Source organism: Nesoenas mayeri (assembly GCF_963082525.1).
Source record: "Nesoenas mayeri genome assembly, chromosome: Z".
Lineage (NCBI taxonomy): Eukaryota > Metazoa > Chordata > Aves > Columbiformes > Columbidae > Nesoenas > Nesoenas mayeri.
Genome location: NC_137542.1, coordinates 16,539,135 through 16,562,589, shown reverse-complemented (window position 1 = coordinate 16,562,589; position 23,455 = coordinate 16,539,135). Strand labels below are relative to the sequence as shown.

General features: G+C 36.2%; 1 protein-coding gene across 1 annotated transcript in view; it reads left to right on the top strand.

The window, feature by feature from the left end:
- The window catches only part of CNTLN (centlein), a gene marked incomplete at its 3' end in the record, with an annotated part of 188,009 nt that overhangs the window by 24,546 nt on the left and 140,008 nt on the right, over window positions 1-23,455 (top strand). Inside the window, exons 3-5 of the mRNA XM_080362311.1 lie at window positions 5,859-5,943; window positions 20,103-20,237; window positions 20,826-21,005. Coding sequence (XP_080218437.1) covers window positions 5,859-5,943; window positions 20,103-20,237; window positions 20,826-21,005 — 400 coding nt within the window. The remainder of the gene's footprint in view (window positions 1-5,858; window positions 5,944-20,102; window positions 20,238-20,825; window positions 21,006-23,455) is intronic.

Here is a 23,455-nt window from a genome sequence, read left to right as displayed (position 1 = left end):
ATGTACATTGCTTAAAATAAGAGACCTTACTAAATCATGTAATGAATTAAAACTATGGAGTTAGAGATGTGAGAAAAATTACATTTCTGTAATGATGCACTTCTATTTTGATACATATCATGGAACACAGAATGGCTAGATAAATAATTTACTAAGGAAATAATTTAATGTCACAATTTTTCTTTAATTACATTTTAAATTATTTTTGGAAAGAAACATAAATGGGCATATGCAATTTTGCTACAGAAAATAACTGCTATCTTAGAAAAGTGCAAAATGTGTGATATTGATTTAGACTTTTTCCTTCATGCTGTGTAAATCTTCTAAAAGTACTGTTTGTAAGTATGAAAAGAAAAATGTACATCAATTATAATTTATCATGAGGTATAAGGATCTTCTAGAATCTGAGGTGAAAATAAACTCTATTAAATAAAAACTATTTAGCTCTATTTTTTGTCTTAATAGGTACACAGCAGCACAGTAGTGTTTCTAGTTGGAAGATTAAGGCATGGGCTCTGTGTCTGCTGACCACTGACTGTGCCACCACGGGGATGTGGCTGTACACAGTGAATTACAATATTGGTGCCATATTTGCAGTAACATTGACAGTGTGTACTCTGCAACTTCACTGTGCACATGGGTGATTCATCTGCTATTTAGTACCGACGTTGAATGTATACACTTCTGTAAGTCTGTCTGTAAAATAGCTGGATATTGGAAGACTGGAAGAGACAATAATCAAATTAAATGCTGTATCGCAGAAGCTGATGTTTTATAGCCTTTCTGGCTCTACATCTCTTTATATTCAAAGAAATATATTTAAAAAAAAATAGAAACAGTTTATTTGTAGTTTTATAGGTATACTGTTAAAATATGGCCTCTATTCTTTTACTACACAGCACACAGGTTTCAGTGTAACCAGAACTTTTAATGCTATTTAAGACCAAATTTGTAGATGCATTAATTTTTTTACATGCTACTGTTTTGTAAAATTGAAAGGACGTATTCCATTAAGCCTTTAAACAGCAAATTCAATTTATTAGTTAAAATTATTTTATTTGATGTAAAAATGACAATTATATACAACACTGGATCACTTTTTCCTTGACAAATGGTTAATTGCTTGACTGATTAAGACCTGTGGTAGGATACAAGACACTTTCTTCAGACTGCTTTTGCTGAAGATTTAAAGAAGCATGGTGTTTTATAAATTGTAACAATTTTTTTTTTTTAATCTTAAGGTTTTTGTCGTGCATATTTTGTTTTCATACCTCATTCATAGTTAAATATTTCTTCATAGTCTAATGTTTCATTTTTGACAAGCCATTAAAAATGTGCCAGACCTCAAGAACATTATCCTGTCCTGTTGTATAAAGTATAGAATAACACAGGAAAAAAATCCTAACACAGGAAAAATGTTAAGCTTAAGAATATTTCCTCAGTTTTTTCATTTTTGTGGGAAGCTCATACTCTGTATTTTAATATTTGTAGCTAAATACATCTGTGTTAAACATTTAAAATAGGTAGTACACATGGGAAAACTGATTGGAGCTTAAAACTTGTACAAATTGACAGCCTCTCTTCACTCCATTTTTCATCCTAAAGAAGTCTGCAAATATTCTTAGCTCACATCATTATTGCTCATCAGTGGTTCTAATTAGCTAAACAGGAGTTTGTCTCAGTCATTGATCATCATCAGCTTCTTGACAGTGCCTGAAGTTTTTTTCCCCCCTCATATTCCAGTGGACTTTTAAAAATATATTGTAAATAGATAACAGCTCAATTAATAAAGTTGTTTGAAGATTTTTCGTAATACTTGTTATCCTTCTGAAAAAGAGAGAAGATTGCTGCAATTCTTGTCAAGTCTCATTTCAAGGTGAAACAGCAGATCCAAATACGATATGTAAGTTCCAGGCAGTCATGCTACCTTGAGTGTCTGTAGGGAAATGTCCTGTAATGAGTGTTGGAAGTTGTCCTGTGCCACCAGGAGAAGCTGCTGATGAAGTTCTATAGGAGGTTTCATTTTATGCTTTAGGCTTTTGACAGCATCCATTGTGTGCTTAAATTCTGATAATTAGGATTTTTTCTTTAGCTATGGGTGATAACTGATGAAACTAATTTTGGGGGCATTACTATTTGGCTCCTGTGCTATCCTGAGCGTCTGAACGAAAACCTCAGAAAGCTGAAAAAACTTTGCCACTCATTATGATGCTGATAGATCTGTATTGTTAAACTTCATACCTTGACAACTTTGTTCAAAGGGCTGTTTGACTAAGCATTGAATAGACAGGGAGAACACTGCATTTAACTAGAAATGCACTTTGAACTATTGTATACCGTGTGCCTGTGTCACAGGCACATCTTTTGGTTTAATGAAGATCTATGTTTTCTCTCAAATCCCAGACTTTATTCTTCAGACCTCTTTCATGCAGCTCTGTCATAAAGTCACGGGGCTCCATAAGTTCTTGACTACCAATAGTACACCCGAATTAGCTCTGTATACTATTTTTTAGTTCTCCAGAGCAGTTTGTTCTTTTGCTTGGTTCTATGCTGGTTTATTCACATTCTTCTGCTTTCTTTAAAATAATAATAATTCCCCTCCCGCCCCCTGCCCCCTCTCCATCCCCCTGCAAGAGAAACCAACCCCTAAAACAAATAACCCCAACAACAACAAAAGAACCATCCCAAAAGTGGAAAAAAAACACCAAAACCCCACAAAACCCAACCAAATAATAAAACCAACAAAAAACAACAAAAGAACACTACCACACAACCAAAAAACCCACAACAACAAAAAAGCAACCAACCAAAATCCAAACGGAAATGAACAAACAAAAACCGCAGCAAAACAAGGAAAAAAAACCCAAACCAAACAAAACCTTACAACTTAAGTGTTATTTTTAGTCTTGATTTGGGCAATCTACCTAGATCCTTTGGTTTTCAGATCAATTAATCTAGAAAACAAGTTTAAATAAATTTTCAAATGGTGATTGCATAGCTGAGTTAAGCGGATAATTATCCAGTGTTTGTGTTTAATTTGACCTTTTTTTTAAAAAGGTTGATTTTGTGATAGGAGGTAGTGGTTAGAGGATTTGAGAAGACAATGGCATGTTGTGGATTGTAGCTATAGAATAAGTCGTTAGAGCAATGGTTAAATTTAGGTAGAAACATAAAGTAAAACCAGCTGAAAATCCCCCCATCACTGTGGGAATAAGGAATGGATGGGACATGTCAGCCAGTGGTGAAGGTCAGGATACTTTTGAGGGCTGCAGGCAATGCTGTTCTGCTCGTTCATGGGGCTTTTGTCTGTGTGTATTGTACTGTATGATTCCTTCTGTGTCTACACATTACTATTCTAAGTACTTTGTAGTAAAGATCTGTTCTGCTTTTTGTCTTCTGAAGCTCTTAAAATTTTAGATCAAGCAGTTATGCATGTATCTGATCTTAAATTCTTCAGTTGCCTAGCTGTAATTAGGGCAAAGGGGAAACATGGAGTGCTATAATACTTACAGTTTGGACATAGATCAGCATAGGTCCATCACTTCCTCAGATTATGGTGTAACACGCTTATGGGAGAGAGAGACCTTCTCAAAATATTTGAGTTTTATGTTATGCAACTATTATCTTTGAAAAAGTTTAATTGTTGGTAACTGTTAAAGACCCCACAGCAAAGTAATTAAGTATGAAGAAGCATTGGTATTTTTATACCAGAACAGTTTTTGGTCCATTTCAGTTGTAGAATAACATGCAGTACCTGTCATGAACAGTATGCCTGTTTCAGCAACAGGCACAGACTTCTTTGGTAAGTATTATAGAAATAATCTATTTGCAGACATTTTTTCCTTAGGAATTCCTAGTTTTTAATGTTGCCTGACATCTTTTAGTACGCAGTTTTATAAGCTTATCAGAAAGTCTTCTACCATTTTTTAAAACCTGATTACTTCATATTTCCATGGATCTCTGTAATTACAATCTACTTAGTTCAGTTTTGGTAGATGCTTGAAGAGAAACTGTGAAAAATTCGCTGTACTGTGTATTTCACTGTTCATGTATTCCTAGCAACCTATCATGACAATTCTGTGAAGCTTCTGAGTGCAGGTGATCAGATGCTTTGAGGTCAGGATCTGATGTGTATTTTTCTGTTAAGTTTCTGTCTCAGTTAAAATGTTAAATACCTTTCAGACATGAAATGTCTTTTGGAATACTTGTTGAATATTCATGGTTTCACTTTTCTCTGCTCATTACAGCATTATGGAAGTAGATTTTTTTTTAATGCCATACAGCTGCTTAAGATCCCATGTATTTTTGTTTCTGCTAGCTAAATGTAATTGTAATACATATATTTTCAGCTACGTTTTTCTTAGTTTTCTTCCAATGCTACAACACATTTGTGCTGCTGTATTTGCAGTAGGAGAGTGCTACTTAGAGTTATGCCTTGAGACCTCAGTTTCCAAAAACCTCGCTTTAAATTCCATGCCATTTTTATTTAATTCTTTATTTATTCAAGATCAGAATAGATGTTTTAGCAGTCTCAGAGCTTTATTTAAAAAAACGTGGTATTGCATGGTGTGTGGGGACAATGTAGTTTAGCCTTTAGAATCACCTATAACAGTAGAATACACAACCATACATAATAGTGGAGAAAAATAATTGCCCTCATATCTACCATATTTTTTATCAGATTTAGAGACTTATGGGTGCCACCCTTCCCTTCCCTTCCCTTCCCTTCCCTTCCCTTCCCTTCCCTTCCCTTCCCTTCCCTTCCCTTCCCTTCCCTTCCCTTCCCTTCCCTTCCCTTCCCTTCCCTTCCCTTCCCTTCCCTTCCCTTCCCTTCCCTTCCCTTCCCTTCCCTTCCCTTCCCTTCCCTTCCCTTCCCTTCCCTTCCCTTCCTCACCTCTGAACCATTCCCACTTTGGTAGAGCAGAAGTTGCACAAGTAGGATTCTCCGGCTTCTAGAGATGGCTTAAATCCACCCATAATGAAAGTTTATCTGTGTTGTGAGTGCAGGGGTAATGGAATGAACTTCTGCTTCTGTGCCCCCAGTGGGGCTGGGGATGCCTGAAGTATTTGGCTATTTTTAGGGATTATACATTGTTTATAAGTTTTGTCACAGATGTATGATAGGAACTCTGTTGTGCGCTAAGGAATCTCTGTATATCCTTGCTATTACAGCATTTGTTTTGTTTCTTCCCGAACCAGAAGCTAGTAAGAGCATTAACATTTAAAGCTCAGTCAAGAGGTAGGATAGAAATGAAATGAGGTGGTTTGTTAAACAAAGCGTTAATCAGCTGTTTTTCTATGATGTGTTGCAGAGATATTTATAGCCCTGTGCTTATTATCCATGTGGAGAGGCTCTTCTCATCCCCATTACCTGAGCTTCTGGGCTCCTTTTTTCCCTGATAAAGGTTATGGCTTCTGTCCATGTGAAAGATAGTAAAATGTTTATCCATTGTGTTCAAAAGTGTTGTTTCAGACACAGAAATCCCATGTAGTTGAGAGGACTTCACAAACCCAAGCTTCATTGTCAAGAAGGGGAAAAAAGCATTTTGCTCAGTCTATGGGCAGGTACATTTTCTGTATTTGGGAAAGAATGAGACAGATAATTTTATCTGCTTAAAATACATATTTTAAGACCTCTTGCTTCTGTTCCTTTTTGAGCAAAGTTGTGTTAGCTGTTTACAGATGTAATTTGCTGTCACTTGCCATATGCTCCCTGATTAATTCTGCAAGGCCTGTCAGCTTCAGATAATTTAATTTTCTGTGCTTTAAAATGACATTCATTATCAGGACATGAAAAATTCAAATGATTAACTGCAAATTATGACTAATAAAGTGTCTATTTTTTTGTTTGTTTCCAGAGAAAAGCAGAAAGCTGAAGTCAAGGACAGAAGGGTTTTGGAGATTTTGCAAGCCAAAGACAGCAAAATAGAAACCCTAGAACAGGTTTGTATTATGTCTAAATAGAGCAGTTAAGAACACTTCCTGTGATCAACATCAAATTTGTATTTCATAAAATGTGAAAATAGTTTGCTGTTGTGTCTGAAGGTGAAACTTGCAGGTGATTCAGAGGTGATAACCTTCTGATAAAGTATTAATTAAACTTTTCTGACTTGTTCAAACAGTTGATTTTTCACCTGAAAAGTTCCTATGATTTTAGATGAAACTTCTGAAAAGGTTTGTCAACTCGTTGCCTTATTTTGCCTAATGGACTGACTTAAACTTGGATTTTAATTTAGAAGAGTTCTGACTTTGTTTAGGTTTTTTTTAATGTGGCTGTGGTTTTGAAAGTTTTGCCATCCTGACAAACACAAAAATAAAACATTTCTAGAGTCATGAGGACTAAACATGTATCCTAAAAGCGATACAGTTATGTGTTTTAGTTATACTAAACTGTAAGTTTTTAATAAGTTCACTGTTAACATGAACTATAAAACAATACTGACAAATCCAAAATACCACACATACTACGTCATGTGAATTCTATATTGAACTGCTTACTCAAAACTGAGTGCTGTGTATCTGTACAAAAGAGAACAACAAAACAAAACCCCCACCATGTATTGAACCAAGCCATTGGTGAAATTGAGGAAGTATGAGCCCATTTTCTAAAAATCAAAATAATTCTTTGCTGATAGCAAAAAAACAGACAGAGGTTGAGATGTGCTTTCAGATGTCTGTATCCTGCAGTTCTTGGGGATAAAAGGCTGGCTGATACATAGATTTCACGGAATCACTGGATGGTAGAGGTTGGAGGTCATCTGATCCACCACCTCTGCTCCCCCAGGTCCTTTCCTGCAAAGCTGCGCTCCAGCTGGGCAGCCCCCAGCATATATTGGTGCATGGACCCCAGCATACAACCTTGTGTGCAGTTGTTCTGCCTGGAAGCAGGACTTTTCATTTCCAATTTTTTAATTTCATGATGTTCCCTTCAGTCCATTCTCCATCCTGTCCAGCTGCAGTGTCTTGATAGTCACAGCTGTGCCTGATCTGGCATATCAGTCACTCCTCCCGGTTTCGTGTCATCAAGAAACTTTCAGAAAGTGCCCCATCATACAGATAATTAGTGAATTTCCTCACATTTCTGATGGTTCTCCCTAGGGTCTTTCTTGAATTAAGTTGTGTAGCCAGTGGTGTGAACTCAGGTTTTCAGAGCTTACCTACTTCTGATACACCTTCTTCCTGATGAGAAACACCACTGAAATTAGGTTATTCATCCTTTGGTTTTGTACTGTTTCTGTGTGTTGTCGTGTCCTCATGGCTGTAGGTGTGATATGTAATGTGTCTTGTGCTCAAAATTTGTATAAACAAGCGATGCATGATTATTCCTGCATTTCTACCTTACCCTTAGCTGAAACAGAAAATAACTTTGTAAGAAGTTTATAAGAATTTGTGTACAGGAATGTCTTTTTAAGAAGGGCTGCTTGCTGTGGCAGATTCTGAACCTGTAGTGTGCATCTCCATGAGTTTGTTCTCTGTGGTTTTTAGATTAGTTTCAGAAGCTGAGATTGATCAGAAATCTGAAATTGATAGTGAGATGCAGTTACCATCTGGAAGTGGAGAGAAGCTGCCAAGTGTAACCAGAACCAAGGAAAAGTGGCAGCTGGGAAAGCAGGACTTGTCAACAGAATGGGAAAAATTAACAGATGAGCGGGACAGAAGCTGCTTTTTTTTATGATCCTCACAACTTTAATGCATGTTGTAATGCAGCCCTTTCAATTATCTTTCCATAGAGTATCATTGAGTTGGGGTGGGGGTGTGAAGGGCACCAGATGGTGCCAATGGCCAATACTGTGTACAAACGCTGTATTACAAAGGTGGTGCCATTCCGACCTTCTTGCCACATCCATTGTCTTGGATGTTGCAGGACTGAAACAAGAGGGGGATCATTTTCTGAGGTTTTGGAGTATTTTCAGTAGGTTTGGTAATCGGAGACTGGAGCTGGCATAGAGAACAGCATAGTAAGCAGTAGCATTGTCATTTATTTTGTCTTTCTGGATTTATTCTTTGTTCATCTAAGGAGAAAAATATATTATTTGTGTCATTAACATGCAAATAGGTTGCTTATGAAACCGTGAGTTTTGGCAGTAATGGCAATGAATGTTATTTTCTGTGAAGTATAGACAGTGAGACTTCAAGGCTGTGTATTGCAGTCTACCAGTCTGTTACATCTAGGAAGGTGAGATTACCCAGTCATCTCTTTTGTTACTTTGCCCTCCCCTTCATGCACCATACAGAGATATCATTTGCAACAGTATAATTTGTCATAGAGAAGAAATTTACAAGAAATTTCTGGGTGGCCACCAAAGAGATGATTGTATGAATCCATGCTGACTAAGGGAAAAAAATAAATTATGCATCTCATAATTCAACTTGTATGTATGTATGTATGTATGCTGCCAGATACAACAACAAATCCCTTGAAGGAGAACATAAGACAGCCTTCTCTTGTATTCTGCTTGACCTTTGTCCTGACATGCTTAAGAGCCCTCTTAAAATTACTGTAAATAAGAAAGCGTATTCCCTACACCCTAGGTGAGATGCATGTAGCTATTTTAATGAAGATCTAAATTAGCTTGATTTGTAATGAGATATTTCAGCTGTTTGAACAGTTTCAGTTTTAATGGATATTACTGAAAATCAACTAAAGTGATTAACTTAGAAACTTATGACTGAGAAGCATTGTGGTCTTTAATCACTTTTGTATAATGAAAATGGGGAAAAAAGTGCCCAAATATTCATGAGAATGGGACTTGTGGCTTTCAAGGCAATAATCAGTGTAAATCAGAATTTTACAAAACTTCTGTCTAATATCATTGAATCAGGTGACATGCATTGAACTACTATGTATTTCAGTATGACATCAGTCTGTTGTGCACTTTTCCTAAATTACAATGTTATAGTCTTCAATTTTAGATAAATGCATGACTTTTTTTTTTTATTCCCATGAGTTTATTGCATAGCTAAATATTTCTTACATATTTTAAATATGAAAAAATGTGGAGCATTTAAAACGTGCCATTCAAAGGTTCAAATAAACGTAGTGTTTGTTAAAAAGTGTAAGTTGTTTTTTCATCTATTATTGCACATAAATTAAGAACAAAATATATTGTATTGGAATTTTCCGTTGCATTTTTCCCATTGTTCCTTCTTTTTTTTTTTTTTTTTAATATTCTTGTCTCTGTAATTGGTTCATTGGTAACTTTTGGTCTTGATAGTCACAGCTGTGCCTCATCTGGCATACAACATTTATTCTAAATGCTGTGTCCTAAAAATCTTACTCCTTTGAGGTTAGTGGCTATATTGCTATGGTGATCTTACTACTGTCATTTTTGGTTTACACACTGGTTCAAAACTCTTTTCTCATTAGTGATATATCCTTGCCATATATACATAATTTCTCTGTGAGTTGCAAGTTAAATAATTTTTAGCTGCTGACTTTAAGTGGATAACTTGCTATCCTAGAATTTTAATTATTCTTCTTCTGAAGGCTGACTGCTACAGATATCTTAATTCTTTCTCCCTTTTCTTTGGGAACATTTACTGCCTGACATATTAAATTTATAATATTTGCATATATCACAAATAGATCACTGCTGCTTTTTTTCCTTTTAAAATTAGGTGAATTTTTGGAAGAATGCATTAACATTTTTGAATTTAATGAATTAGTCTAGAGGATTATGTGGGAACAGGGAAGTCAGTCTTTTACCATTCATGCAATAGATAAGTTGTAATATCTTCACCTGTTTTCCTTAGAAGATGAAATTAAAGATGCGAAAAGTAGCAGTAAACCTTTTCAGTGTACCATAACATTCTTAATTAATTAGGTTTCAATTTTGATCTGGAAGAACTAAAGCTAATCTTTTTGTCCTAGACCTTGTAACGTTTCAAAACCTTATCAACTGATTATACTCCAGAGGGGTTAAAATAGTACTAGCTTGCCTCATTATCTGCACTTGAAAATCTTCAGCTTGCTGTGCAAATCTATATTAAAGCCTCTTTAATGGGTCCAATTGAAAGAAGCATAATTCTACCTTCAAGCGTTAATTAACACTAATAAATTTTTCTTCACTTTTGTACCTTCACCTGATTGTGTTTTTCTTTGTAATAAAATGCTGTTATTAAATTAAGACAAATGTATACACACATTATTGCCATCTAAACACTTTATTTTTGGTAGCATATAACCTTGATTATTCTTGTGTAATGAGGAACATGAGGATAATTTCAGTAATAGGGAGATTGGATGAATGTGTCAGTAGTCATGAGATTATGCAAAGTTTATAAACTCTTTGCAAAAAAAGTTTCTCCAGTGAATGAGATTTATAGATCTTGTGAGTGAAGAATATCTGAGGACACTGACACTTTCTTTTATTTTTAACCACCTCCTAAAAGACCATTTTACTCAAGTTGTGCCTTGGAAGAGGGATAAGCCTTCAGTGGTGAAACCTGTTTTATGTAGCCCCTTTGAACTGCATCAGTGAATATTCATATGTATTTGTGCCTTGCTGTTTGCTGTCTTCTAGTTAGTTTTCTCACAGAATTAAGGGGAGGAAATTTTGTTAAGGAGCTGGTCTGAGTGAGAAAGATGAGGAGGAAAATGTATTTATTAATCAAATAGTTGAAAGTTGCTGATTCTGGTTTATTGATAGAAAGTTACCTGAGGTAGGTGGTATGATGCTTATGGCTAATACCTGTGGGCTTGATTGTCTGAAGAAATTAATAAGCTGTAAATTACAGTGTACCTTTTCAGCTCATTAGTACTTTTGTGTGAATTTCCACTAGGAATACTTTCTTTGCAAGTCGAAAAGATGTTTCGGTGAGGTAGCTTACTCCGTTTTGAGGAAAGAGTTTTCCTATTTAATCTGCAAAAAAGCAGGTATATTGTGTGTTTTTGTATGTCTGCTGCAAATGCATGCTTCATCTTTTCTTTAATTTGCCTAGGTAGCCAAGTCTGCAGTTGGCTAAAGCTTCTGGATCTTTATTACTCAGCCTTCGTGTTGTCAGTGGTGTTTCTACAAAGATAGCCTGAAATAGTAGCTGCACTTGATTAGACAGACAAAAGCACACTAAGAAATCTGGTGCTTCTTGTCCTCTGCCCATTCCACTGATTCAAAATGCTCGATTCTTATGTTAGCAGAGCTCAATATTCAAGCCCGGAAAGAAGGGGGAGGTCATCTTTTTGATTCCATTCATCCTCTGGGGAGCTGCAGTCTAGTTTGAGAAATTTCTTGTTCAATCCAGGTAAGAATAGTTATCATGTAGCCAATTAGGGTTACAATGGGATAGCCTTTCTTTTTGAGATGAAAAATGATTTCTAAAGCCTTAGGAAACTGTTTTTACTGTAGAAGAGGTTAACTTCTTACCTGTCTTCAGTGCATTAACTGATTGCTTAGTGACACAATATTTTTAAATTGTAAAGTCAGTGTAGAGTGTAAGAGTGTAGCTGGATTTTATTACTGCTTTAAGGACATTGCTGGGAAAGAATATTTTCATATGTCATGACTTCTTGCATATATACAGGCAAATTTTCTCAAGTTCAAGAAAATCATTGTTTCTTAAGGACCAGGTAGCAGAAAGAATCATGCCGTGCCCTTAGAGATTAGGTTTTGCCCTTACGAATCTGCTGACCACACTTAGGAAGGAGCTTGTCAGAAAAGTTGATCATAGCAACAGCTGTTCTTTATTTACTACACCTGATCTGGCAGCATTGATGTATGTGAGTGTAATGAAATATTGCTGTGTCAGGAGTAGATGCTAGTAGGCATCGTTTCCTGCAGATCTCACATAGTCATGCATGCTTCCAGAGGCAGAGGCGAACTCACTCCGAGCACCTTCTATAGGCCTTGCTGAGAAATAAAGTGTAGAAAAAAAATACCCAGTTCTGTCAAGGTCGTCTTCTTCAATGAAGTGAAAAGCCCATTTTAGCATACTGTTGGTTTTGATTTGGAATTAGCAGAGAGAATAGGGGGTAAGAAGACACTTTGGATTTTCTGCTGCCTGGGCTGGGCTGCTGCTTTCCATAGTTTCAGAATGTAGCTGTTGAGAGGAACGTATCAGAGTATTGGACAGTGCCAGTCTGCAGAGCTGTTATAGGTCCTGTAGAAAATCCACTCTGTCCCGGTACAGAGAATCACTAGAAAAAAGAGGAAAGGGGACTTACTTGGAGAAGTTTATGGTTAAAGTGAGGTTGTAGAGCTGTGGTGAGATTATCAGATTATATTGTCAGTTACTCTTTAAATCTTGCAGATGCATTACTGCAATACATGCTATACTGGCAGAGGTGCTGAGTTTATTGTGAAGCTACAGCTTTTTTCTCCAGTGCTGCCTCATTTCCAAATTAGAGGGGTGTGTGTGTTTGTTTGTTTTGTGAAAAACTGCCTCTAAATGTTGCCCCCTTGCAGGGCAAGGAGCTTCTTTATTCCTTGTTTCAGAGATGGCAAACCTATTGCACATGTGCCAGAAACAGTATTTGTGGCTCCCTTATCAGTGCTGAAATGCAGCTGGTGGCAATGTTTGTGCTACCCCTGTGCAGCAGGAGGAACCAGCAGAACAGATACAAAACCTTCTAGAATGTTGTGAGGCGTGAAGAGAATAGTAGGGCTTTGTTCTTAGTGGATGAGAGAAGGAATGTGGTACAGTGTAGCTGCAAGGAGCAGTTCAGTGGAACGGAATGGTGCACATCATAAAAACGTTTTGCCAGTGCTGTGGTTTACTTAGCAGATTAGTGGTTGGAGATGGTTCCTTTGCTGCTAGTGAAGGTGAGGTGCTGGAGTTGCAAGACTGACTGATACACGACATGAAGGCACAGTTTATTTCAAATACTGAGAAATTCCATCAGGTGGTCTGATTAAGACAGCAAACTTTGCTGAAAACACAAAATTAATTGCATTAGACAAGTTCAAAGAGGGTAACAGGGAACATGGTGTCTATAATAGATTGTAGTGTTTGACCACTCCTTAATCTATGGGTCAGGTGAGAATTCAGGAGCAAGACCAACTAGTGGTAGAATGAGTAATTACATATTCCCTACATGCTGGGTGAAGTCAGCTGCTCATATTTCTGGCCTGATTCTCTGTAGAACCATTTTACTTGAACCTCTAAGAGTGAGCTTTAAAGAATCTTCATTTTCGTTTTTTACTCCTGCAAAAAAAGACCTGCCCTTTTTCTCCACACATAAATAGTAGGTAAAGCACATTTGCATGGACAGTGTTTTCAGAATGTTTTTCCTTGTACACATCTTTAAGTTACTATGTTTTGTTTCACATCTACTATTGATAGAAACAGGTGTTAAAAAATTCTCATTCGTTTTGGGAATGGATGTGCAGATGCCTGCTTGTAGCTTCACACTTCTTTTTCTTAGAAACAGTTCTTCTAATTGTTTAATCTGAGGGAGATGAGATGAAATGGGATGGGATAAAGAAGAACAAACAAGTTTCTGGTGGTATGAAAATCATGCGAACTCCCTCACTTCAATTCCTCTTTGCAGCTTTTTTTTTTTTAATTTGTTTAAGATTGTTACAGTGTAAGGGCAGGTGTGAAAAATAGGAATTAATAATAGGATATGTACTCATTATACTATTGCATAAACTAAATTTTAATCCAGTTTACGTCAGTTGCTGTTTTTCCTTGTTTTTTTCTGTCCTTGTTAGGAGTCAAGTTCTAAGTTGAATAGTTAACTGTGAATAGAGGCATCCTTGGGAAAGATACTGTAGAATCAGGTACCACTGTTGGCATTTTACTTTTGGTGCAGTATGGATTTAAAAATAGCTTGTGTTTTATATCATGACTAGCTAGTGTCATTTTGACTATGAAAGTACACCACACAGACTGCAAAATGCAGCAGATGACTTCTATAACATATGGTTAACTTTTCATGAATTATTTACGTAGAACTTCTGTTCATCCTACGTAGGAAAATAATTAAAGAATCTAATGAATAGTCATGAGATGAAAGCAAATTTCTTTTGTTCATTTAATTTTGTTTTCTTTTCTGTTTTTCTTTATTTGGGAAGACTGTATGAAAATATGACTGGGATTGTTATTTGTTGAAGATGCATATGAGCGTTCCAGTTTAGAACAATGAAAAACTCTAAAGAGAAATTTGCAAAAGCTAAATCAAGGATAGCTATGAAATGTCACTGATACATTTCTAGTGGTGTCTACTTATTGTTAAATTCCTGATAGAAAAAAAGTAAAGTTGGAAGAGAAAGGAATGTTGTGAGTCAATCTCAACTACTTGGTGGGAAAACAGAGATGATGAAAGGGCAAGAATAAATATGTAAATCTTGTAGTGGAACTTTTGAAGAAAAGAAGTTTAAAAGAAAAAACAATATTTTCACATTTAAGTTTTAGTAAAATAATTTCATCAATAAATGAATTCTGTTTCTGCTTAAGATGTTAGAATTTCATTAAAAGGTACTGCTTGGAGGGAAAATACTTGAATTTTTAATCAATTCCGGTTACTTTCTTTGTGCTTTTTTTTCTGCGTGTTGTATTAGAAGTGTACTACTGCAGAGTAAAAGCTTCTGATAAAGATTTAAGAAAGCACAGCATATAGTGTTTATTAGTTACCCTGATCCCTTTGGTAATGTAAATTGAATGCATGTCCGTTCGCTACAGTCATAGATGGACACTATTAATATTGTGGTGCAGAGACTTGAGGTTTTTTCATGAAGTGCTTTTGCATCCAATGACAGAAGCAAGGTGCATTGTTTCATCTTTATATTGTTAGCAGCAACAACAAAGGATATATGTGTCAGATTCGCATTTCTGCTAGAATGGTTTTTAGGGATATTTTGATAAGCTTATCAGGAGGTATTTGAGTTAACTTCTTGATGTGAAATAAAACACACTCTTTCCTACATTTTATGAACCTCTGTAGAGAAAGGTACGCCATACTGGTTCAATAACACAGTCTGATCAAATTTCAAACTGCGGAACTATGAGTGGCTTCCACCCCAGCCCTCCACCCCCAAAATGTAAAAATTTAGAGAACACTTAATGCAGTAATGGCATGTACAGCTGTTTTTTCATAGGCCTTTCTGCTTGTTTTTCGTGTAATGGATTAAAGAAATCTCTCATTGAAGAGTAGAAATTCATTAATGATGTCCGCAACATCAAACAGTCCATAACTTCTGGTAGTTGTATTCCTCTTGGAAACAGACTCCTAACATTAGAGAGTTATGTTTCTGAGCCACTTTCACCATCTTCATATGGTAGTACGCTATCTTGATTCGCACAGGATAAAAATGAAGTTTAATTTAAAAACTTTTTCTATATCTGCTAACATGAAATACTGACAGATAATTATACTACTGCCATGAAAGACTCTGAGGTGTTCAGAGCTAAAACAAAAAAAGGACTGTTTTCCCCTTTCAGTTTTGTTATGTTGTTTTTGTTGCTCATTTTCTTGCTTTGATGTGGTTTTGCTTCTGCAGATTGATATGAAAGTATTTTAAAAAGTAGTAGTTTTTGCCAGTAAACAATGTGACATGATTAGGGGGTGAAAATACGTTGTGTTTGTAGCTAAAGAGATGCCATGGGAAAGGAAAAAATAAAAAAAAAATATGGAATGACAGTCCTTGTAAACATCAAAAGACAGCTCCACCAGGCCACAGTGTTTCTTTGTAGGTACTGTTGCCTGGAGCATTCTGAGCTCCAGCTGTATACAAGGGAATACTCTTTGATTTTTCCCAGAAAAACAGAAGGGTAAAGTCAGATTCCTTCGGTTTTCGTTAGAGCAAATTCACTTCTACAATACAGCTTCCTCTCTTGGATTTGGAAATTTGTCTATGGAAAAGCCTTTGGAAGTGTACTCTACTTGTCTTAGTTGTATGAGTTTTTTTAATAATTCTTGAAGACCGAGCTCTCAAAAGCCCATTGAACGTTGCTTTTGTCCTGTTGTATTCAAACAAGTATAGCTGAAGTCAATGCAAAATGTAAGTTGAGATTGTTCTTGTGTAGCATTACCCTGTCTTTCATGGTATCTAGACAAAAACACTAGATACTGTGGGAATAGCTGAATTCCTGATGAGTGTTTTTAGCTGCAGAAGTCTGTCAAAATAGCCTCATGTGGGAGGTTGCCCTGAGTGTTGGTCAGGTATGGGTTTTTTTCTGCTGTTTCACTTGCTTACCAGAGTAGTGTAGCCTTTTAGGAACACAGCTTATTTTCTCTGCTGTAAGAAATCTGTCTTTACTCTCTTCCTCCTATTACACAAGGTAATTCATAGGTTGAGGAAGCAAAGTGCAAAAACAGCTGCACAGGCAAAGGCAGATGATAATTTACTTAATTGTCTGTATCTCAGAAATTCTTCTTTATGACCCTTATTTCTACTCAGTCACGGCTCTTGAGTAATACTCCTGGTTTTTTTTCCCTTCCTTATAAGTGTATGAAATGAGCAGATATGAAAGTAAAAGTTCAATTCATTTAGATGTAGCGATAAGAGCCAATAAACTGGTACCCAAGTAAAGGGCTTGGAAACATAACAGGATTTTTTTCATGGAGATATAATGTACTGAAATAAAGTTTCACTACTGCTGCAGTAGACAACTTTGTGGACTATTCAGGTGAGTTTGCCGCTTAGTGATTGATATGGCATATTTGACTTTTGATTGATTTAAATTCTTAAGTGGGTCAGTTGTAGGGATAAGTAATTAGTGTGCAAGTCTGATTCAGGATAATCTGTCTGATTATCTTGCAAAGTATGCAAAATGAGTAGCTTATTTGAGTTTAAAATTTCATCTCAGCAATATGGAACAAACGTTTGAAATAGCTAGTTGCACTTTTATACCTTCGTGTCTCCATTCATCCTCTGAATTGCTGGAAAACATCCCATTCCGAAGAGGACCCAAAGATCTTTGATTTCACTTCATAAATACACATATGCTTACCAGTTTCAGCACTGTATAATGAAACAAAGTAGTAACGTGATGTATTATATCTGTGTACTCAAAAATTGGATGCCTTAAAGATGTGGAGCTACACTTTGAGATTTTGTGAGAGTGTGTATTTGTGACTATTTAACTCTTTTAGAGTCAACAGGCTCTTTCAAGTGGGTAGAGTTTCTTAGGGTGTTTTTTCAAGTATAGGTTTTGTCTTCATGAATGTTGAACAAGTAGTAATGAGGTGGAAGAAAGACTCAAAGGAGATGGTAACTCAAATTCTATGGTGACCCAGGCAGTGGAAGGGAGTCAAACAAAATAACTGATGCTTTCCATGGTAATGTAGATTCATACCTTTTTACAAATACAACTAAATCATTTCTGCCAGCAACAACTTGTTCCTGTAACTGTAATAATATATCTGAAGAGTAAATATGTTGCTTTTCGAGTAGTGAAATTTGAGCCTGATGTCTGGTAGGTTCAAGACATGAAAGAGGGGAGCCCTCAGTTAAGAGCAGGTTTCTTAATTTTATTCTCCCCTTCCTTAATGTCTACTGGTAACGAACTAGCCTGAGAAGTTTTATATACTGTATTGTATCTCTGAGAAAAGTTTCATAAAAATTTCTGAATCTGAAATTCAGGTTTAGTTTTTCTTTGGCGTAAACAGAAGATCTATTATCTTAGGCAAACTTTGACTTGAGTCTGTTCAAAGTGCCAGTGTTGTAGAATGAGCCTCTGTAGGGGAGTTAGTTATATTTTAAAAAAATAAACCAGTATGCTAGATGTTCAACATTAAATTACCAATTAACACTTTTAAATACAAGTTAGGTGTTTTGTTTGTTTGATTTTTTACCTGCTTTTGGAATGAATGACATCTCAGGCAAAAATCCAAGATATGACAATATGAGGTTTTTGTATTTTCTTTCGCTTTTTTCTCAACTTTTATTCTCATTTTTTTACTGTCTTCAATTCACATTCACTTTCTTATCCGTGTTTTTATAGACCACCATTAGAAAGTACAGTTTTCTATATTCTTTGAATTCTACTGTGGCTGCTGTTGAGTATGCAACAAAGAGAATATTTTTTTTTCTTGATGAAGTGAAATCTTTAGTGTAGAAAAAAATAGTCTTCATGCCTCCCAACACAATTTACTAAACATTATGTCTTTTCTTGTGTTTGCTACACAAGTTACCTTTCTCATATGCTGAACTGGTTGTAGAGTTTGTTCTTGATTGTTTTTTTTTCTTTTTTTTTTCTATTTTGTAAGAAATGCTGCCATATTTGTAACAATGTGGATAGAAATAGTGCTCAGAGAGATAATAAATATGGATAAACAAATCTATAGAGTTGGTGGTAGAAGAAGAAATAAAACTATAAAAATATTTGCAAGGAAGGTGAGAATGTCCTGTGCAGAAAAAGTGAAGAGGTCTACAGAAGAGAGGCAGATATTCAAAGTCATTTGAAAAAAGTTACAACAAAGGTCTCTGTTAAAAAGTAGAAGTGAAACAAAGAAGGAGGCAAAGATACAATCCACACAAACAAATAGTCGTGTGCATTTTTATTGGCTAAGACATTTGCTTAACACATAGAGTATGTATATATTCAAATACATATTTTTCTCATGCCTTACTGTTACACCAGCTTACTAGTGGTTTAAATAAGAATTCATAAAGAAATGGTTTCTGCCCACCTTAGTCTTATAATCAAATATGTGAAATTAGTGCTTTTTATATGATTTAACTCTGGTAATAATGAAAAGGTAGTTTATTGTCTCTTAAGCTAGTTGTCAAACGTTACAACATGGTACAGCAGAAAGGTCAGAGAAGATGTACTTTGTGCTCAGTAATAGCTTGTGCAGAACAGGGAGAAGAGTGTGTACGTCTTGAGGAGAATTCAAATTGCTGCTCAGACCTGCAAAACTTCCCCATCCCTTGGTGGTGGTGGCTTTGTGAGCAGCTTCCCTGTGCACGGCAGGTGCTTTGGTGACGCTGACATGGCTGGACACGGCGAGCTGGCCCCACGGCTTCGCTCTCCTGGCTGCCGCTGCCTCTGCTGCCCGTCTCCTTGTGAGATACCAACTTTGAGTTCCCTGCGACACCATTGTTGGTTTGGTTTGGTTTGGTTTTTTATCTCATTGTTACATGTAAGTGTACAATCAGTGGTTGTTGGATATGACTTAAAACGCATTTGTTGACATGTTGTTGTTATTTTTTTCTTGGCACATTTTCATTCTTTCTCATGTCTGACATACATGTGAACCAGATTTAACCATTTGGAGGTTGAAAACTCTTATGTATGTTCTCAGCAGTGTTGTAGAATAATCTAAAGGTATACCCTCTTGTTGATAATTTTTCATGTTTTTGAATGCATTTCATGTAGCTTGTATATTAGAGGCAAAGCAGTTGTGTTTTTGTCCTGAGATAAATTTCATCTGTTTCTTACTACATTTACAGTGTTACTGTTAGGAAAACGTTTCAGATAAATGCCATTTTGATTTAGAAAGGGAAGGGGACAGTACATGGAATTAAAACAGGCTCCTGAAGAAAAATGCAGAGTTGTAATATGTATTTAAGAGTGAAGGTGTATTAATATGAATGCCATAAGAATAGAATGCAAGTATGTAACACAGGAAGTTGAAGTTGGTTTTTTTGATGGCAATGAGATTTTACTATGTGTGGGCACACTGAACAGTCGTCTTTGTTATTTTCCTTCAGCTGCAAATTCAGTTTGACTTAATTTCCTTTTTACAGCTATTTTGTATCATAATTTATTTGGTTGCTTCACTTAATAGCTATTTCTCATTGTCTTCACAAATTCTGGAGAATTTCGAACCCTACATTTTGGCTTGATTTTTGTTATGCTAAAAGTGCAAGTGAAACAATATTCTATTTTTTTCTTAATCCATAACCACAAATATAACTTCTGCAAATGACTGTCTTTGCTAAACTTGACTGAATAATTTCCATTCAGTTCTGCATTTATGGACTCTTTTTGTTTAGTGACAGCAAGACATTCAGTTCCTCGTTTACGTTAATGTGTAGTATAGTCACGCAGTTTTGAGCACGATTAAAGTACTAATAAAATGAAAATAATGCTATAAAACCACATATATCAGATTGTTACATTTCATAAACCTAAAATGCACAGGTCTAGAATCCAGTACCTGAATGTTCTTTTACAATCGGTTTTTGTCTATTAACAGATTTTTTTTTTTTAAATAGAGACTCACAGGACAGCAGCAGGAGATAAACAACTTAATACAGACAAAAATTGCTGTGGATGAGGAAAATGCCCATTTGAAGAATGAATTCAGTAACTTGAACCAGAAATTTAAAGATAAAAGCCAAGAACTTAAGGTATATTGACTTGTACATAGTTTCATAAGACTGTAGCTTTGAAGTAGTTCTTTAAGCAATGTCAGCCTTTGTGGCACAAAAAGTGACAAGCTTGGAGGAAAAATTGCCTTAGGCCTTGCTGTACCTTACCATTTTCTCACATACCAACTCCGAGGAAGATGCTTTAAAGCCAAGAATCCAAGCTTTATAACTTTCAGATAAATAGTTAATGATGGAAATGGAGCAAAGAAAGTAGGAGTGTGAAGATGTGGCTTCTTGTAATTAGATTCTGATGGGACTGGCATTATTAATTGATAAAGCCGAGGTCTGGGAGGATATGTCTGTGTGGGTCTCAAAAATAGCTGGGGACAGCATCAAAGGCAGCTTGATCAATTAATGGGCTCTTTGCAAATGTGTACTCATCAAAGCTGTCATCCAGCTAAAAAATATGACCCTTCCACCTGCATGAAAGAGGCCAATAAAAGTACACAGGTGACCTTGGCCATCAAACATAGAAGAAGCTGCTGTGAGGGTAAAACTGCACAGTTTATATTTGCTGATTAGTTCTCACTTTTTTTGTTTATCGGCCCTTGTGGTACTGTTCTACAGGACACTGAGGAGTGTGCACGGAAGAAGGAAGAGCAAAACAGTCTGGTTATAAAAAACCTGGAGGAGGAAAATAAGGGATTAAATACATGCTGTGCTGACCTGCTAAATGACCTGGAGAAACTGAGGAAGCAGGAGGCACAGTGGAAAACAGAAAAATCTGGCAGTGATGCTAGAATAAAGGTACGAAGTGGAGTGGACTCCTGGATGTTATTTCAGAATTGACTTCTCCAGACATTTGCACTACAAGTTATTTTCTTTAAATAACAAGTTATATATTCAAATCTACCAGTGGGGACTTGCATTCATTTACATTTCTTCACTTAAGACCCACAGCTTTTTAAAAATTGATGTTGCAAAGCAGGAATCTAACTTCAAATAGTAATCTTAAAATGTAATCATTAAAAAATAAGATACTGTATTTTAAGATAAAATATATATGTGAAATAATAAAAGCTTAGAAGTGTTATCACACACAGTTATTTTCTGTATGTAATTTACCTACCTATAATTTGATTGCAAGAGGCTTGATATTTGTTGTTTTGGAAGAACACTCTAAAAGTTTAACTGCAGTTTCGAATAAATTGTGCCCTAGCCTTCAGAGGGCTCCACTCTGTGAGCAGCCTTTTTATTACATAGAATATATTAAGAAGTTATTTTCATAGTTTATGATAAAATAAAAAAGGAAATAATTGAATACATTGTACAGAATACTGTATCTTTTGTTTAAATGATACTTTTATTGTTTGGTGAAATTGGCAAGTTATTTTTAAATTCCTATAAGAAATAAGCCACAGATGTGGTATCAAAGTGTGTGATGGCTGCTTATATATGTGGTTGTTTAGTGGATTCTTTTTATTTACATGGCTAATAAACACTTAATATCCTGTGCTTTTTTACACTATAAAAGTACAGTATCTTCTGGTATATTCAGTGTACTATCTAATCAACATCTTGCCCAGAAACATCTTTTTTTCTCCACTGGCAATTGTTGTGCTGATGGAAGGCCCATGTAAAGAGCTTGAGTCAGATCTATTAACATGGGAATTTAAGTTCTTGCAAATTGGGTCCTTTGGAGTGGTTATGATGAAAGGATTGTAGGAGTCCCAGGACAATTAATGGTTTATTGATACTTGAGAGAGAAAATCTAGTGTGTACTAAACTGATTTAATAATTTTCAAGTCGTCAAACATAGTGCTTTTAATATTGCATAAATCATTGAAAAACCCACACCTTCAATGAAAACAGTCAGAATAATTTTTTGTGCGTCTGTCTTCCTGGCTGGTAAGGCATGGTCAAAAGGGAAAGGTATGTCACAGCCATGTGATTCCAGGGATGGGAATAAGTAGTATTGGTGTTTCAGAGTGGGGTCACAAGTGGTCAAGGTGCTCTCTAGAGTGTGACAGAGGTAACTTCTTGAGACGGGTATTTTCTGGTCCAGCAAAAATGAGGCACAGCTGGATGTGCTGTTCACAAAGAAGAACAAGTTGATTAAGGAAATAATAATCAATGGCAGCCTTGGCTGTAGTGACCATGAAATGGTGGAGACCAAGAACCTGACAAAATGAAGCAAGGAGAGTAGCACAGTACAGACCGGGCATTAAAGAGGAGAGTCTTCAGCTTGTTCAGAGAAGTGGTAGGTGGAATCCCATGAGAAACAACATGGAAAGGTAAAAGAGCTTAGGAAAATGAACAAGTCTTTAAAGACAGTTTCCTCCAAGCCCAGGTATGGTCCACCCTGATACTCAGGAAAACAAGTGGATGTATCAGGAGACCAGCTTGGCTGATGAGAATTAATCACTGAACTCCAGCATAGGGTGGGGATATCCAGGAAGTGGAAACAGTGAAAACTACAAAGGAGAAGTTCAGAAAAATTGCTAGGACACTTAAGAATGGTAGTAACCTACCTACAGCTGAGACTTGCAAGTGATGGCAAGTGTAACAAGAGTTTCTTAGACTACGTCAGTACTAAAAGGCTGAACAGGAAAAATGAGTGCCTGTTGCCAAAAGGGAAGGATGAATTAGTGACAGCGGGTAGTCGATACAGCAGAGGTACTGAATGTTGTCTTTGCCTCAGTCTTCTCCAGCAAGATCCCCTGAACCATTTGTGCCTAGAGGCAGCGTTCAAGGAGAAGTACTTAGAGTAGATGGGTTGGGAGATACTGGAGAGAACTTGATTAGTACACATGTGTTGGACCAGCTGAACCATCTAAGGGTGCTGAGAGAGTTGGCTGATGTCACTGTTGGGCTACTGCCTGTCATCTTTCAGAAGTAGTATAGAGATCAGGGGAGGTCCCTGATAAAAAGGATAATCCAAGAACAAAGTTTGGTTGGCCTCACTTCAGTTCCTGGAAAAATCATATAGAAAGTAATTTTGGAAGTAATTTCTGGGCACATAACTGAAAAAATGACTAGAAACAATCATGGATTTACCAACGGTGAATTGTTCTTGAAGAACCTTTTTTTTTTTTGTTATAAATGATTGTGTCAATGGACAATAGAAAGCTTGGATATGATTGACCGTAACTTCAGCAAGATTTTTGACACTGTCTTGCTGTATTCTGTTACGCACATTAGGATGTTACAGCTGGATAGGTGGATGACAACATGTTTAAAAGAACTATTTGATTGTT